At 50.5% G+C, this 17,684-nt stretch overlaps 2 protein-coding genes across 7 annotated transcripts in view; one reads left to right on the plus strand and one right to left on the minus strand.

Moving 5' to 3' along the window:
* The window catches only part of GPR143 (G protein-coupled receptor 143), a 104,222-nt gene extending 90,916 nt beyond the window's left edge, over positions 1 to 13,306 (minus strand). Inside the window, exons 1-3 of one of the 3 annotated variants that reach the window (XM_032331842.1) lie at positions 12,837 to 13,306; positions 11,931 to 12,114; positions 9,411 to 9,456 (exon numbers count right to left, since the gene is read on the minus strand). In XM_032331842.1, coding sequence (XP_032187733.1) covers positions 9,411 to 9,456; positions 11,931 to 12,043 — 159 coding nt within the window. In that variant the 5' untranslated portion in view covers positions 12,044 to 12,114; positions 12,837 to 13,306. Of the gene's footprint in view, positions 1 to 9,410; positions 9,457 to 11,930; positions 12,115 to 12,258; positions 12,355 to 12,684; positions 12,811 to 12,836 lie in introns of those variants that run through there. The other 2 variants (XM_032331843.1, XM_032331841.1) reach the window with 2 other exon arrangements.
* The window catches only part of SHROOM2 (shroom family member 2), a 132,892-nt gene continuing 127,561 nt past the window's right edge, over positions 12,354 to 17,684 (plus strand). For 2 of the 4 annotated variants that reach the window (XM_032331829.1, XM_032331830.1), the window contains exon 1: positions 13,427 to 13,822. In XM_032331829.1, coding sequence (XP_032187720.1) covers positions 13,658 to 13,822 — 165 coding nt within the window. In that variant the 5' untranslated portion in view covers positions 13,427 to 13,657. Of the gene's footprint in view, positions 12,451 to 13,426; positions 13,823 to 17,684 lie in introns of those variants that run through there. The other 2 variants (XM_032331832.1, XM_032331833.1) reach the window with 2 other exon arrangements.

Consider the following 17,684-nt stretch of genomic DNA (forward strand, 5'->3'; position numbering starts at 1 on the left):
ATTCACTGGATTCTAGATGCTGACATTCAGGCCCTTCAGCTCAAAAAGAGAAAATTCTTTTTAATGACTATTTCTAATGCCCAAAAAAAGAATGTAATAAATTTGAGGCCCAGTGCTCAGCTGTGTATTTGAATTCAATTGACAAACACACAAGGGCAATTAAAGGCAAATTCTTTTACATAAATCTGTCTTTGGAGTGGCTTTCAAAGTACACACACACATACATTAAAGGCACACTCAAGATTATCTCTTAATCTCTTAACAAGTGTAAAAGCATTACACACCCTTGATTGGCAGCCAAATTGGACTTCAAAAAAGCTGTATCTGTGCTTTTAAAATCACGATTGGAAATGACTTATCCAATCAAAAGTTAGTAAATCCATTCCAATTTGAAATTATGTCTTGACTGTATACATGTTCTTGAATATCTTATCTCCAAGTTAAAAAAAAAAAAATAGACAACACTGGGGTGCCCAGGTAGCTCCGTCGCTTATGCGTCTGCCTTCGGCTCAGGTCATTATCCCAAGGTCCTGGGATCCATCCCAATGTCGGGCTCCCTGCTCAGCAGGAAGCCTGCTTCTCCCTCAGCTACTCCCCCTGCTTGTGCTCTCTCACTTTCTCTCAAATCCATAAAGTCATTTTTAAAAACCCCAAAAAACTAGCTGGTTAGAAACCAGGAGGGACAGTTTCTGAAGTTCGATGTGCAGTCTTAGCGTCTAAGGATGCAAGACGCATAGAAAGATTTGACATCGCACACGTGCGCAAGCGCAAAGATGGCAGCAGGCGTCTGTGGGAGCGGCTGGAACCTGTCACACAGACCCCGAGGTGAGGATGCATGGGGAAGTTTCCAGGGAAAGGCAGGAAGGGGCAGAACCATGTGATCCTGAAAGGGAGACCAAGCACAGATTTGCTGTCAAGGGAAGTCCTGTGAAGGGTGACTTGGGTTCCATCCCACAGGACTTGCAGAAATGGTTGTCATTATAGTAATCCACACTACGTAACAAATGACCCAAATATAGCAGCCGAAAGCAACAGACATTTATTCCAACATCCCCAAGTACAGAGCAGATGCTTGCTTTGTCTTTTCAAACTGTGTTTATTGTCTTTTAGCATGCCTGGCAGCTCTTTGTTTAAAGCTGGACATGGGGGCGCCTGGACGGCTCAAGGGGCTGATTCTTGGTTTTGGCTCAGGTCGATATTGTGAGACTGAGCCCCACCCCAGGCTCCTCGCTGGCTGTGGAGCCTGCGTAAGACTCTCTCTCCCCAATCTGCGCCTCACTCCCTTAAAAAAAAAAAAAAAGGCTGGACATATCATAATGTGCTGGGTAGAAAGAATCGGGATAAACAGACCATTAGTGGGGTTGTCAGGAGGTGACGGGGAGGAGAGGCAATTTATGATTAGGTCTCAGTCTTGTATGTAGTAAGTCTGTACCCCGTGAACTTCGTAAATGACTCTTTGTTGTGTCCCCCACCAGGGCCTCAGGAGACTGGGGTTGGGGACTTCCTTCCCCCAGGGTGGTTAGGGTCAAGTTTCTCCTGAGGGTAGGTCCTGCTCAGAACAACAGAATGCTCCGGCAGACTTAAAAATGGCCCCTTCTCCCCTCTCTCTGCAGGACGCCCAAGCAATCTTTTCTCCAGTCTTCACTGGGAGAACCTGGTAGAGCCCCAGGAGGTGAAACTCACAAAAGCGTGGGGACTGTCTACACTGAGCCTCCAGCAACCGGTCAGTTACAGTTCACACTTTCCTACCTCCGCAGCGACTCCTGTAGAAGCTTCAGCCAATGGGTGTCAGCTCCAGGAGGCTGTGGCTGTTGCATCTGCCTGTCCTTTCAGTTGGCTGGGCCGGGGCGGGGGGGCCGGGCACCACAGTTTGTTCTGTGACCTCGCTTCGCTAACAGATCTACGAAGAGATGATTTTTTGGCTCGTTCAGGTTTTGGTTGTTAGGCTGAAGCGGTGAGTATAAGCTCCTTACGTGCCAGACGGGAAATCAACAACACACTTATTTTCTCAGTTTCTGTGGCTTCAGAGTCCAGGTGTGGGTTAGCTGGGTCTCCCGTTTTGGGATCTCTCAACAGCTACAATTAAGATGCTGACTAGGCTAGTCTCACCTGAAGGCTCAAGTGGGGAAACGTTTGTTTCCAAGCACGTGCTTCCATGTTCAGTGACGAGTTTTCACTCTTCATGGGCTGTTGGCCGGGGGCCACCTTCCATTCCTTGGCACATGAGTCTCTCCACGAGGCAGCTTCCAGTAAGGCAGCTTCATTCGTTCAAGCCAGCAAGAAGAATCCACCAAGTGAGAGTCACAATGTTTTGCGACATAATCACCAAGCGGATGTCCCGTCACCTCTGCCGCATCCTATGGATTCGAAGTGGGTCATGGGTCCTGCTCGCACCCAATGGAAGGAATACACAGAGTGTGGCTGCCAGCAGGCGGGGTGCCCTGGGAGGGCATTCTGATGTTTGTCCACCACAGCGACCCCTCAGGGTTGTCTGACCACACAAGAACAATGGAGCACCCACTCCTGTCAGGCAACCAGGAAGGGCGGTCCCTCAGGTGGGCACCTCAAATCCTAGGAACGTCTGGTTTCCCGGGCACTCCAAGAGCGTTGGCTGAGTGAGTGTCGGACACCTGAGGGCTTCCTTCCTCAGAGAGCCGCAAGGCTGCCCACTGGAGCTCACGGAATGTGTTAGCGGGCTGGAAAGATGACTTCGCCCTCCATCCACAACTAAATTTGCTCAGTTTGACCCTGGAGAACAAACAAAAATGCTCAGGATTGGCTATAAAGCTTTAAGAGAGTAAAAAGAGTCGCAGTGGCTTACACCTTGACATTGAACCCCTTTCTCTATCCGCCACATCCCACACAATGCATGGGTTTTGAACCCAGGTGTAGAGCTCAAGGAGCCTGCTCTGTGGTTGCTGCCAGGTAGAGTACGGACTTCCCCTGACGAAACCAGGAGAGTCTTGGCTTGAAGGAACCTTGCTCTTTCCTCTGACAGAAACACAGGAATTAACAGATTGAGAAAGAGTGTCTAAGAGCACATCTCCAGTTCTGCAACAGGCAGACTCTGAGTCTGAGCTATGCGGTCTCCGCCCGAGAAGAGAGGAGACCAGACTGTGCCGTGGGAGGGAGACGGGGGTGGGGTCTGTGTTCTGAGAAGAGAAAGTTAAATCATCTAGCATTAGTACTGCCTCACTGCCTTCCCCAACCCACTAAGTACTTGAGCACTAAGTACTCAAGGTCTTGCTTAACTCTCACCTCCACCCTGTGGCTCAGCTTTTTATCTTGTTTTTACACCTAAGGCACCAGAGGAGGTGAGGAAACTTGTCTAAGGTCATGGAGGCCGTAGAAGTGACAATCAAATCCAGGCAGACTACACCGTAAGCACTTCCTCTGGAGGGGAACCTGAATGAACAGTCAGCCACCACCGGCTACGAACCAGTCGGACCACGGAAATACGTCTTCTCACCCCACCACTCTGAAGCAAGTAGGAGTTGGCGTTTGAGAAGCTGGAGGCAGGTCACAGGTGGCCAAATTTGAAGTCATGGGACCATAACTGCACTTTGCAAGGAAGTATGGCAGGGGTGGGGGGCTGAGGATGTACACATATGGGTACATGTCACCTATTTCAAACTTGGATCAAATCTGAGGTTTCTTTCGCAGCACATTATACTGATACAGCGAAACGAGAGGACGATCACTTCTGGGAGGACTATTACATGCTCTGCGGCTTTCATCTACATGAGAGTGTCAAATTGCGGATATCTAATAAAAAAAAAGAAACACACTCAGACGTGGGCTAATTTTGAAATGACTGCTTCACGGGTACTCGAGTGGCCACGGGCAGGGAATAGGAAACCCACATTAACCTCAAGGGTTCGGCGTGTGGTTAGAAACACAGTGTGCTGGGAGATAATATACCCTTACGTCAACCTGGCCGTGAACGCTGCGGAAACATCTGTCTGGTACCCACGCTACGGCACGTGTGTCAGTTTCAGAAGGGCTGAAAGACATAAACATAGAAAACGGGGGTCCGCCAGTCCTCTGAGGGGACTCTGATCATTTAAATGCAATGGCTCTCCCCCTGCCGTATTTTTGGGTTTCACTGCATTGCCCCTGGTTGAACATCCATAGGAAACCATGTGTATACCCCGAGTTTCCCAAACTTAGGACATGTCTTTAGTCCATCACAGGAATCAGAAATTGATTCTTAGCGGCCCAAACCCTACACATTTTTGCCTTTGCAAGCTGTAAGGTCTCTTTCACATTTACTCCATTGCTCTCAATGTGCTTTACGTTGACTTAATCAAGCATCTTTATTTGGTCTTAAGGATAGCCTGTCCAGGTATGAATGTGGTGGATACCACAGAATCAGTGTGACTTCCCAGAGAACACCCTTGCATTGTCAAACCCAAGTTCTTGGGTTTTTGTTTTTTAAGATTTTATTTATTTTTGAGAGCGAGCGAGCGTGAGAGAGCGTGAGTGCAGGGGAGAGGGAGAAGCAGACTCCCCGCGGAGCAAGAAGCCTGTTGTGGGGCTCCATCCCAGCAGGGATCACGACCTGAGCCAAAGGCAGGCGCTAATGGACTGAGCCACCAGGTGCCCCAAACCCAAGCTGTTAAAAAAGTTAGCCAGGAAAGGGAAAATTCTTGCTGTAGCTTGACAGTGAGAAACCTGGAAGCCACCTCCTTTCCCATGTAATAAGGTGACAGTCACAAGCGACAAGCCATGTAGATGTCCAGAATCCGTGACGCGGTGTGCGGAGAAGGCCATATCATCTGTGTACGTGTTTTCCCCCAAACCCATAACCCAGTCTAGTCACAAGAAAACATCAGACAAGCCTAAATTGGGGGACATTCTGCAAAACACCTGGCCAGTCCTCCTCAAAACTTCCAGGTCACGAAAACGAAGGGATGATGGAGACCAAAGGGGCCATGACAACTAAGTGCACAGTGGAGCCCTGCGGACCGAAAAGAGGACACGCACGTGCCAGCTGGGGAAATTCAAACAGGAGTTCAGTGACCAGAAACAGACCGGGTCAAGGGGACGCAGGGGCTCCGTGCAGTACCTCTGCAACCTCTCTGGAAACCTCAGATTGTTCCAACAGAATTTACTTTTGAAGTTAATCACACAGTATTTCCTGTGGCCCTTCCAACATGTATAATTACGCAAGAGGAACCATCCCGACCAATAAAGTGTTTAGAAACTTCCCATGTCTGCCTGGAAGACATCTGTGCATTGTAGTAAAAACTCTAGCACCCTTCAGCCAGCCGGCTTCTGGTCCTTCCTGTTATTTCTGCTGCTGGGCAAAGATGTCTACATTCCTTGAAGTTCAGGTGAAAAGATTCAATTGAAACAAGTATTCTGGCCCGTGGCCAGCGACGGAATTTCCCGCATCCGAATCAACAGTCCCTCCAACACCAAAGACGCAGTGGCTTCCGTTTCCAGGGCCCCTCCTTCCCACATCTGAATTATCCCAGCTCTAAGGAAGTACAGATGGCCCCTTTCTCCATGTCTGTGTGGCTGCGGCCGTGTTGGCGGGTGAGGGGGAGGGAACGCAGGAACATTTACTGAGCTCCGCAGCGTGTGACTTCCCTGGCTGCTGTTATTTTATGTCACAGCCCCCCAAGTGTGCTCCTGGAGGGGCTGCCTAGGCATTGCAAAGGACCTTGTTTTTTATTTTTTTAAGATTTTATTTATTTGACAGAGATCACAAGTAGGCAGAGAGGCAGGCAGAGAGAGAGGGGGAAGCAGGCTCCCTGCTGAGCAGAGAGCCCGATGCGGGGCTCGATCCCAGGACCCGGGATAATGACCTAAGCCGAACGCAGAGGCTTTAACCTACTGAGCCACCTAGGTACCCCTGTGAAGGACCTTGTTACAAAGATCCAAGTCCCCTGTGCTTTCTCTGAGAGCCTCACAGAAGTAACAGGTATTTCTTTTTCTTTTTCTAAAGATTTTATTTATTTGAGAGAGAGAGAGAGCAAGCGAGAGAGAGCAAGCGAGAGAGCACAAGCAGGGGGAGCGGCAGAGGCAGAGGGAGAAGCAGGCTCCCCGCTGAACAGGGAGTCCCACAAAGGGCTCAATCCCAGGACCCTCGCATCATGATCTGAGCCAAAGGTAGATGCTTAACAGGCGTCCCTACTCTGGGTTTTTCTCTCTCAAAATGTGGAGTACGAAATAAAAAGACATTCCACAATCACACACACGATATCATAGCAAGGGAGGTTTATGCTGTATTTGGAAAGAGAGTATGTCCAAGGATGTCTTGAAATCTCACGCACAGACTTATTTTTTGCTGCTTGAAAAATGCTGTGTTGGCTTTCACTAGAACCACTCAGACAGTATCTGGGACTCAGGTATCATATTTCTATCCTGCAACGTCCTTGGCAAATTATAAGAAGGCTGGGTCAGGGAAGGTGTTTGAGATTTGAAAAGAATCTTCCCCAGATACAATGTTTTAAATGAAGGTGAGGTTGCCGGGCTGGTGTCAAAACTCCCATTCCCTCGGTGTACGCCAGGCCCCGCTCTGAGCTCTGATCTCTGGCAGCCAGCGCTCCGCCTCTGACCTCAGCTCCCATGGCGGGTGGCTGACATGGCCCACACACGGAACTCCGTTTTACCCCGCTTTTCCTCCTCTCATCAACTCTCCTTAAAATTTTGAGTTTCGGGGACGCCTGGGTGGCTCAGTTGGTTAGGCGGCTGCCTTCGGCTCCGGTCGTGATCCCGGCGTCCTGGGATCAAGTCCCGCATCGGGCTCCTTGCTCAGCCGGGAGCCTGCTTCTCCCTCTGCCTCTGCTGCCCCTTTGCTTGCCTGTGCGCTGGCTCGCGCGTGCGCGCGCGCTCTCTCTCTCTCTCTGACAGATAAATAAATAAATAAATAAATAAAATCTTTAAAAAAAAAAAATTTTGAGTTTCGGAACAGGGTTAACCTGTTGGTCTCTACCCTCCCAGAAACCCCTGGCTTCTTCAGAAAGCAACATCCCCCACCTCATACAGGCACCCCAGGGAGAGAGAAATGAGAGCTAGACTTGGGGGCCTACAAATCTGCATGACTAAGGGAGCCACTCAGACCTTGAGACCTTGATTACATCTTACAAACTACGATGATAACAGATGATTTATACCCCCCACTACCCATTCCCTAAGTATAACTGTTGCCTCTTGCAAAGAAGTCACCATTGAAAATCCCTGCTTGGATCTGGGCAAATGGGACCTGTCAGCCTGAGTAGTAGTCCTGGCTCAGGCCAGAGTTTGCCCCCTAAGCCGGTCAATTTCGGGAAAATCGGGTATGTGGCGACATTCTCCGGGTGGACTGGGCGGGCGCACACACATGCTCCTGAGCCCTCCGTGCATGTCTGCACAAGGAACAGTAATCAATGGCACTTCCAGAAATGCCACCCAAGAGTGAGATCCCGGCCTCTGTCCTGTAGATACCCCAAATCTTTACGAGGGACTCCTGGGAGCAGTTTTCACTTGGCTTGAGGGTGGGACAAGCCTTCTCCCCACCCCACCCCACCCCACCCCCCGACCTCGGGACTGGCAGATCTGTGGCTCCCATGAGCTCCTGAACTACCAGCAGGAACAGCAGCACTTTAGCCACAATGCTTCCAAACTAAGGACAGGAGACCCTTCACCGTCCTGCAACACCCCAGTGATTTCCACCGGCCTATCTGTTGACTAACGCTTCCCAAAGATAACAGGTCCTAAACCCTGGAACCTGCAAATGGGACCTTACTTGGGAAAGGGGTCTTTGCACACAGGATTGAATTAAGGATTCTGAGATGCAGACAGCATCCTTGTTTTCCAGGTGGGCCCTAAAGGCAATCACAGTGACCTTATAAGAGAGCAACACAGGGAGGCGACAGAGGGAGACAGGACCCAGGCAGAAAAGGCCAGGTGACCACAGAGGCAAAGGCTGCACTGATGGGACCACAAACCCAGGAATGCCAGTGGCCACCAGACCCTGGAAGGAGCAGGGAACACATTCTCCCCTAGAGCCTCTGAAGGGGTATGGCCCTGCTGACACCTTGACTTCAGACTTCTGGCCTCTGGGAAGGAAAAAAATGGGCCTTAAGCAGCTTATGTTAATTTGTTACAATAGTCTTAGAAAATTCATAGGGTATGCCACGGGCATTTCTCATTTCAACCTGCCCTCATAACTGCCTCTCATCTGCTCTCCTGTCACAATCTCCACATAGCAGCCCCCTGCCCCCAGTCACTCCCCCAACACCTAAGGGGTGCACACTCCCCAGGACGGGGGAGTGAAGGCCCAGCACAGACTCCCAAGGAGCCGGACTGGGGCACTCCTTAACAAGGTCTCAGCCTTTTTGTCCTGATACTTTCAACTTCCCTATAAAGAACATTCCTCCGCTCACAGGATCCCCACCCGGTGAACTCCTGGCTCCACTTCCTCTCCACCTCCGAGACAGCTCAGCCCTTCTATCCTGGGTGTGTTTTGAAATACTTGCGGGGGAGGCAGGGGGGGATGAAACAAGACTTCTAGCTTTTGTGTCCATTTGAAATTTCCACAATTAAAAAAGAAAAGAAAATAAAAATTTAGAAAGTTCACCTATGGTTGTGGTCACTTGTTTTTATTTTCTTCTCTACTTTGGTTTCTCTCCTGCTGGCACTTTTACAGTTCAAGTCATTTTGCACGTAACTGTACTCTGATTGTTTTTTCTTCCTATTCTACTTTCTTCACTGGCTACACTTGATGTTTCATATTTCCTGCATCCTAACATTCCTTAGCGACCACTCCCCAGTGCTGAGCAAGTTAAAAGTACTCAAGAAGTACTTGTTGGCTACTTTACAAAGAAATAAAAAGTGAAAAATAGCCAGTGGCTTTCTAAAACTACATTTTAAAGATTCTGTTAATTTGAGAGAGGGCGCGAGGAGCAGGAGGCAGCAGAGGGGACGAGGGGAGGGAGGGACGGGGGAGGAGAGAGAATCTCAAGCAGGCTCTGCACTGAGCACAGAGCCCAACGCGGGTCTCGATCACATGACCCTGAGATCACGACCTGAGCCAAAATCAAGAGCTGGATGCTTAACCAACTGAGCCACCCAGGCGCTCTTCAAACTGCATTTTAAAACATAAACACTTTTAAAACAGTGGCTAAGTAGTCCCAATTTGAAAAGTATCATTATTATACACATATATATTTCAAGATTAAGACCTGAGATGAGATCCAGAGTCAGAAACGCGACCTACTGCGCAACCCAGGCGCCCCCACGGATAATTTAAAGACAGGTCTCCAAGGAAACAGGACTGGAACTCAACCAAACCTAAATTAGCATTCAGTTTTATAGGCAAAATTTCCACACAGGAGGCTTCAGCCTCTTTGTTTGGAGATCAAGGGAACCTCAAAAGGAGGCTCACTGTCTAAATGTCCTACAGAGGAAAGCCAACTCACCGGCTCAGTGACAACTGTCCCACCACATCCAGTCTGGCACTGGTCCCTGCAAGGGAAGAAGGAGTCCTTCTTAAGACTGAGCTCAGCCACCTCTAGCAGGGTGTTAAGCCCCTCTGGCCCTCAGTCTCTTCCTCTGTAAAACGGGGTGACTCATGCTCCAAGAAGCTCTGGACCAGAGTCCATTTACGTCATGTGCTTGGTCCAAGGCAGGTTCCCTGTGAGTGCGGTCACTATCTATCCGGTTGCTACTCCTTGCTTCCTCAACTAAAGGCTGGGTGCAAGGATGCAATCTCACAACGTACAGTCCACCAACAGGGCAACGGTGCCAGCTGTGAGGAAAGACCCTGCAGTTTCCCGTTCTTGCACAGAGAGAAGTCTCTCCTGAGAAATCTGTAAATATCCTAACAGCGAGAGTAAAATCCCCCGGAGGTGAGAGGGAGGGGATGGGGCGCACCGGTGCAGCATTCAGCTTCTGTCACTGGGCCCAGATCTGCAGTTAAGTGAAATGTCCCTGTTTCCAATAATCACCTGTAGAAACCGAGATGATGACAATGGTGATGGCGATGAAGGAGAAAGACGCTCAGGCGATGTTTTCCTTTATCTGTCCTCACCTGTGTGCTCTCTCATCTGGACGGACTCTCCACCGTCTAAATTCATAGGGACCCCAACTCACGTATACAGAGGCTTAAGTAGAAAATGGCTAAATTTGCCTTTTCAAAAATTGCCACAGATGTTCTAGAAAGCTTGATTATCCTGAGCTACTAGTTTGAAAGGTAAAGGCAAAATTTTGGAACCCCATCCTCCAGGACATCTTCTAATTATAAATCCCTTTTCTCCCTAGAACAAAAAACTAAGGTAATTTGAACTCTATTTCATAAAAAGGATTAGCCACTGATTAAATCTCTGAAAAGTTGGTTCAATCTGCTTTCTATTCATCGATGGCTTCATTCACCATTGATGAAGTGAAAGAACTATCTTTACTTTTAAGTAATCTCCACACCCAACACGGGGCTTGAACTCACAACGGAGATAAAGAGTCATGCACGCTCTATGGACTGGGCCAGCCAGGTGCCTGAAAGAACTCCCTTTAATTTCACCTATCTCCTATCTTATCAAGGGAAGTAAGCCTCAGATCTGAAAATGCGGTTTATGTACCCAAGGCTACGGAATGCCGAGGTACAGATGGTCACAGGGTCGTGCTCTGCAGGTCCTGAAGAGAATATGCTCACCCTGGGGTCTTCAGAGCAATGAAGCTGAATGTCCAAGATGCGAGAAGCTGAGAATATCCAGAAGCTACCTGGCCCTGGCTTTCCAAAAGAAAAAGCTAGATGTTGATAAATATATTATCCGTGGAAAATCTGGCTGAGTGGAGTTCTCAGAAAAGAAAGCCATCATCACTGTAAGTCCACACTGGTTTGGTGTCTTTCTGAACGCTTTCAAAAGGGGAGCAGGGTTAATACACTGGGGCAATGCCTTTCGGTCACAAGATAACGGTATTTTCCAAGATACATGACGGTGTCTAATAAGGATATAATGGATATGATACAGAAGTCTAGGTGTGATAGTAGGTATGCTCAGCTACATAATCCTCAAAGTGTCAGTGAAAGAATGTGACAGGGTCTGAGAGGAGGGCATCTACCTCAAAACAGAGCACACAGATTTGGTCCAGTGCCTTCCGGTGTATTTATTAACATCCATATAAACAGCCTTATGAATATTCAAATAATGCTAAGCTGGGAGAAATGTCTAATGTGAAGATTAAGAAAAAAACCAGGAAACTGATAATTTAGTAAGGAGAAATGTAAACCACCTACGTTTGAGGAATGAACACTAGAACTTCTTTAAGTGGCAGATAGCTAATCTTGAATAACCAACATAAAACACTACAGATGACTCCAGCTGTGATTTAAGGAGACAATGCTTTGGTGACTCCTGGTCTGAACTGCAGCCCCAGTTAAGATCTGAGATTTCATTTAATACCACCAGGCGGGGGTAGGAGAGCTGTTTTGGAAGCAGGGAACTTCCAAAAAACGTCTAGGTGCATTTGTATGGTCCCTTCCCTTTGGGTTTCTCACGTCTGTCCAGATTTTTAATTCAACTTTTATCAAGATAGTTACAAATTCATTGTGGTTTTAAAAAAGAATACAGGGACATCCTCCGCACCTGCATCTCACAGTCAGAATATGAACACTGACACCATCTACGAAGCTTATTTCCATTTCCTCATTTTACTCGCACTCTTGTGTATTCAGGTCCGTGCAATTTAATCAATGCGTGCAGACCCGCATGCCCACGACAGTGAAGATAGCTTAAGGTGAATTCTAACAGGCACCCTCCTTAAGTCTCTGTTTACGAAGAAAAAAACTCACGTCATTCCCCGACTGGAAACACTGTGGGCACCGTAGCTTTGGAATTACTCATGGGCAGTAACCAGTGCTCAGAGCCATGACAAGTGCCCAGTGAAGTTTGCACCGCGGGTGAGACACAAACGATTCCAACCACAGAATGGAAATCCCTCACCTGACCACTGAAGGCAGAGAGACCAGAGTGGCGACTCTTTGCCCCTCCTTAACGAGGACTGGACCCCGCACTCTTCCTGTCCAGTGGTCTCCGAGCTTTCTCTTGCGGCCCATTCACCTGATCAAAGTCCCCGGAGGGAGCTGCTTTGACGAAACCGGCGATCACCAGCATCCAGCTCCATTAACTACAACGAAATAAAGGACTGTGGTTTGGGGGCAAAGCGTGCGAATACCCAGCAGTGCGGGTATTTCTTCACACCGAACATTTACATAAACTGAAAAGGGGCAGGCATAGGTGGCACACCCTTCCAGTAATTCCGGACCCCCACCTCTGCTTTGCAGGCAACGAAGACGTGGGGCAGGAAGACCTCGTGGCACTGCTCCACCAAAGTGAGAACTCGGACTGAACGCAAACACTCCCTGGACAGGAACTACAGGAAGAGCCAAGAAGCAGCCGATTCCTCATCTGCGGGGCGCGCCGCAGCAGGGAATTGGAGGATGGTTAGTCTTTCATGGAACAGGTCAGGCGCCATCCCCTCTGCCGCGACTTTCGGAGCACCCTCCTATGGCCAGCGCTTTGTCCCGGGCCGCGCGGCGGAGGCGGCTCTCGCGGGGGGCCGGAGCAGTTCGGGTGCGTGGAGGGTACGCGGGACACCCCCCCCCAAGCCCGGGCCTGGGGGCAAAGCGCGTCGGTGCCGGACCAGGCTGGCGGCACGCGGACCCGCGCGGGCCGCCCGCCGCGCTTCCGGTCTCACCTGGGCGGCCTCCGGCAGCCCGCGGTCCGCGCGAACAAAGGCGGGGGCGCAGGGCCGGTCGCGCGCTCCAAGATGGAGGGCGCCGGGGACTCGGCCCGCCGCCCGCCCGCCCCGCCCCTGCCCGCCCAGCGCGGGCGCTTCCGCCACCTCACCTGCCGGGACTCGGCCTCCCGGAGCGGACGGTTGGCGCGCCCGAGCCTCCCAGGGCCGCCCGGCGCTGGCGCGGGTGAAAGGGCCGGACATCGCATCGCGGTCCCCAACCGCCCCCAGACCCCGCAGCGCAGCGCGTGGTCCGAGCGCGTGCCCCGCCCACTCCCACCCTCCGGGCAATAGGGGCGGGGGCGGAGGCGGAGCGCGCTCCCGTATCCGGCGAGCCGCTCAGGTTCGTGTGCGCGCCGGCCCGCGCGCCGGCCCTCGCCCCCTCCCACCCTCTGAGTGACCAGTGGGGCAGTCCCGAGCGCGCACGCCCCTCCCCAGCCCGCCGCACGGGTGCCGAGTGCTTGCCCGCTCCGGGCCCCTCGGATGAGACCCCCCGAGCGTACGCCCCTGCCCCGAGGGCCTCTTGCCGCTCTATCCCCTGGAGGCCGCGCGGGTCCCAGAGCGCGCGCCCCAGAGCGCGCGCCTCCTCCCGCCCCTCCCAGCCTCCGGGCAGCCCCCGGGAGCCCAGAGCGCGCCCCGCCCCCAGCTCGCCGTGCAGCCCGAGCCCTCGAGCGCGCCCGCCCCGCCCCTGCCCGGCCCGCCCTCCCCCGCGCGCCGCGCCGCCCGCGCCCAGCTCCCTCCCTGGCCCCGGCCGGCACTTTCCTCCCAAGTTGCCGCGCAAGTTTGCCGGTGGCCGGCGGCGGCGGCGCCGGCAGGAGCGCCCTAACCCTCCCTCGCCGTCGGCCGGCCGGGGCTCCCCGAGTGCATGGGCGCAGGCCGGACGGGCCCTGGGGGCTGAGCGGCCGCGCTGCCTCCGCGCTCCGCGTCCCGCGCCATGGAGGGCGCCGAGCCCCGCGCGCGGCCGGAGCGCCCGGCCGAGGCCGAGGCGCGGGCGCCCGACGGCGGACGCTTGGTGGAGGTGCAGCTGAGCGGCGGCGCCCCGTGGGGCTTCACCCTGAAGGGCGGCCGCGAGCACGGCGAGCCGCTGGTCATCACCAAGGTGAGGCGGCCGTGGGACCCTCACGATGACAGCCCTGAGGTCGGCGCGGGGCGGAGGATCTCGTTGGGGGTGGGGGTGCGCCGGAGGAGCGGGCCAATCGTGTCCCCAATCCGGGGGCGTTAGTGTGCCTGGGTCACCTGCGGGGACAGGGTCCCCGGGACACGCAAAGGTGCGTGGTTCCGGCTGCTCTGCGGCGGCTGATTCCCAGCGCCGCGCAGAGTTTAAATGGCTCCTGTTCCGGGTCCCCTCCCCTCCCCCTTCGAGAAGGGGCCTGGCTGGGTCCCCTGTCACTCCCGGCTTTGCCGGCGGCGGTCTGCACCTGTGGGACTGACCAGGGGGCTGCCCAAGGAACAGTCCCACGTGCCAGGGGGGTGGACAGAACCGTCCCCACCTGTGTTTGTCACCGTAGGCCCTTGGTTCTGCACCCCCTTGAACCAGTCCGTTCCCTTATCACTAGGAAACCCAGATGAGCAGCTGTCGCCAACTCAGCTTCTCAATTCTCTTCAGCCCATCAATATTTACTGACTTTCGGCTTCCAGCCCTAGATCCATGGCGCTCTGGGACCTGCAGACACGTACTGAAACTTTCAGTGTCCTTTTTCAAAGGGGGATTTGAGCTCCAATAATAAGTTTCTAATGTGTCTCATCAGGAAATGTTTTGCGTTGTCTGTGGTAGGGGAAGGTGGATGCTTTAGACTTTGAATTATATAAACAGCAATCGATCTTGAAATTGACCAGCTGAACTTGCACAGAGCTCTGAAAACAAAACAACAAACCTATCATCCTGTTTTCTTCTGGTTAAAAGCCTCCGTTTCTCTGGGGATGGTTGGGCCAGGCTTTTCCTAGGGACAAAGTTCCCTTTAAAATGTAGAAATTCTTGGGGACTACAGGAGTTTGAAGGTGACTTGCCGGGTTTTTCCCCTACTTTGCTGCTTCACTACCGGGAGGAAAGTGTAAGATCACTCCTAACTCACCCCACCCGTGAATTTGGGAAGTGGTGTGGCTTTGTTGTGCGAGGTAGCGAATGAGATACCAAACTTTTCTGTTCTGTATTTTCTATCATTTTTGTATTCACAAAACCAGAGACTCCGAGGGGAGGCTTGTTTAGATGTGCACTGAATTTATGTTCAACTGGGGAAAGAGGCTGTCGTTGCTATAAGTTTAATGTGTAACCCATTAACAAATTGGGTTCTTTGAAAAGATGGTGAGCAAAGTGTGTCCAGCTTGCCCAGGGAGGTTAGTTTTCTGCGTATATGTGTACTAAAGTGTATTACCCTGTGCCTTTTTAATAAAGGTTTTAGAGGACATTCCTGATAGTAAAAGTTTAAAAGATAGCAGGTAAATTACTAACACCCTTAGCGCTTCATGGATTTCTTTTAAAAAGAGGTGTACACACAATTCAATGTATCTTGCTCAGACTTATTACAAATGAAGGAATAAGTTGCAAAACATTAGTTAAGGTGAAATCTTGCCTTCTGTCTTTACTCCATATAAGAAAGTTGGAGGTCACTTTAAACTCTGAAATTCAGTTGTTTAGCCAGAGGCTGGAGAAGTAGATCCCAGAGCACTTCCTCCTTTCTGTGGGTACTCCAGATTCTAAACATCCTAGTGGCCTCCTGTTCACTCTATGGACTCCTGTTCTTCCCAGTCTAGAGTGTGGTAGGTGGGCAGTAAAACCCAGAAAACACGTATCAGGGCCATCTGAGGCCCTTCGCCTCCTGATTTGGCCTGCTGGTTGGCTTTCATGGTACTTACTAAGGTGTTTTGGTCTGTTTGTTTATTTTGTTTTGTTTTGTTTTTCTTTGGATAAGTTTCTTGTGGGTAGGCTACTACCAGCGTATGTGCTCTGCCTTTCCAGATGGAGTTGTAGAATTTTGCAGGAATAAAAATATTTGGGGTTCTTCTCTAAGAGGCCCGTACATCCGTTCCTTAAACTGCTGCTATTTTATCTAGATGCTGCGAAGTGACTGGAACTTGGTGATTTCTTTGCTTGGTTTAGAAAAGGACTCGGGGTAGTTTGGGCCTTCTGTACTGAGTTTGCATTTACACTTGTATATGTGTGCAGAGATCAATACTCATGTACGTGTGTATTATAGATTTTGAACTCCGCATTGCACGGAATTGGCACTATTTTACATGCCTGTCTTTTCTCTTGGATTAAATGATCAATTATGCTTGCTTACACTCCAACAGCTGGTAATTAACTGTCACATTATTAGAAAAGGGTGAAGGAAACTGTGTCCATTTAGAATCGCTTAAAGAATGGGCATACGCTTTTGGAATAGAGGCTAGGAAAAATTGTTCCACCTGCAGAATTTGGATTAATCCATGTTTTGACTCTCTCTTGGTAGCTACTAAAAAATATTTGGGGCGCATTATAACAGCTGTTGTTATGTGGAACTCAAATTATAATTTTTCCAATAGGACTTTGGGGGGGCTTTTTTTTTAAAATTGGACTTTTTTTGGCTTAAAAAAAAATAATTAAATATTTTGTATATAAGACCCCTGGGAAATTATACAACTCATTTTCTATGTAACAGAATCTGATGTGGGGTAGCTTGAATGACTGTAAGGTGACACACTTTATGATAATAGGGGTCTGACTTGGAAGCATCATAGGGTGCACATCTTAGAACTGTAAGCAATGCCAAGAACAAGGCTGATTTAACCCGTGATCTACAGATCAAGAAATTTTATCAGCCCGTTTTATAGATGCAACAGCTAAAGCAAAGGGAAGTGAAATGGCATGCGCTGAGGTCACAAACCTGGCAGGTCATGAGAAGGCTTCCAAGGACCAGCTCTTGATCCCAAATGTCCCCACTTCCCCTCAAACACTTGCAGTGTCGTGTGAAGTAACTGTATCACATCCATCGGGAGGATTTCTCAATTTTGGCACTACTGATTTGCTCGTCTGCATCATTCTCTGTTGGGGGGGGGGGGTGTTTTGTGCTTTGTAGGATCTTAGAAGCATTCCCTAGCCCCACTCACTCACTTGATGCCCCCGGTACCCCCACACCAGCTGTGACAGCCAACAAAAGTCTCCAGAGTCTGTCAGGTGTTACCTGTGGGCCAAATTGGCCTTCTTAGATTAACAGTGTCAGCACTTTAGTTTTTAAAAGGATTTTAGCTTTTAAAACTCAAGTTAATTTTTCTTTGTGAAGACACTGGCCTTTTGAAAGGTTTTCCTGAGGGGTTGTTTTCTTCCCAAGTGCTGACCCTGATAATAGGCTTTATTTACATAGTAAAACTCAAACAAATACTTGCTTCATCTGCATTTTTGTAGCAGGAGAAAGGAAATGAAGCTGGAACTCCTGAGTGCTGTGTTTTATGAGCCTTCAGTGGGGCCGTTGGGTAAGGACGGTCTTTTCTTTGGGTCTGGTTTTGAAGTCGAAAGGGATACTTACCCTCCCAGGAGTGGCATTCTTGGAATTTGAAGTGCATGTGTGAAGTCCCACCAGACCTCTGCTGAGAGGTGGCACCCAGATTTCTATCTGCTCAGCACCTTCACGCTGGCTTCTCTTTTGACATTTTACTGGGGCTACAAAACACGATGTTGCTGTTTCTCCATGCTCCTGTCCCAGAGTGAGCCCAAGGGATGTCGGTGTCCTAAGAGGCCGCAAAGATTTTGACTGCTTAGTATTTCCAAGGCCTCATTTTGATGTGGGTTTAGTCCGGGGACCCGGATAATCAGATGGATGGATGTGGTCGCAGTTTTGGCCTGTTCGTTTCTCCATCGATTCAGCAAACGTGAAACATCAGCGGGGTGGGGGGGTGAGGGGTGCTGATCTCTAAAATGTCACTGGAGGGCCTAGAATTTCAAATGAGCCCTTAGGGATTCGTTAGGGAGCATTCTGTGCACCAGC

Source organism: Mustela erminea, chromosome X, assembly GCF_009829155.1.
Source record: "Mustela erminea isolate mMusErm1 chromosome X, mMusErm1.Pri, whole genome shotgun sequence".
Taxonomy (NCBI): Eukaryota; Metazoa; Chordata; class Mammalia; order Carnivora; family Mustelidae; genus Mustela; species Mustela erminea.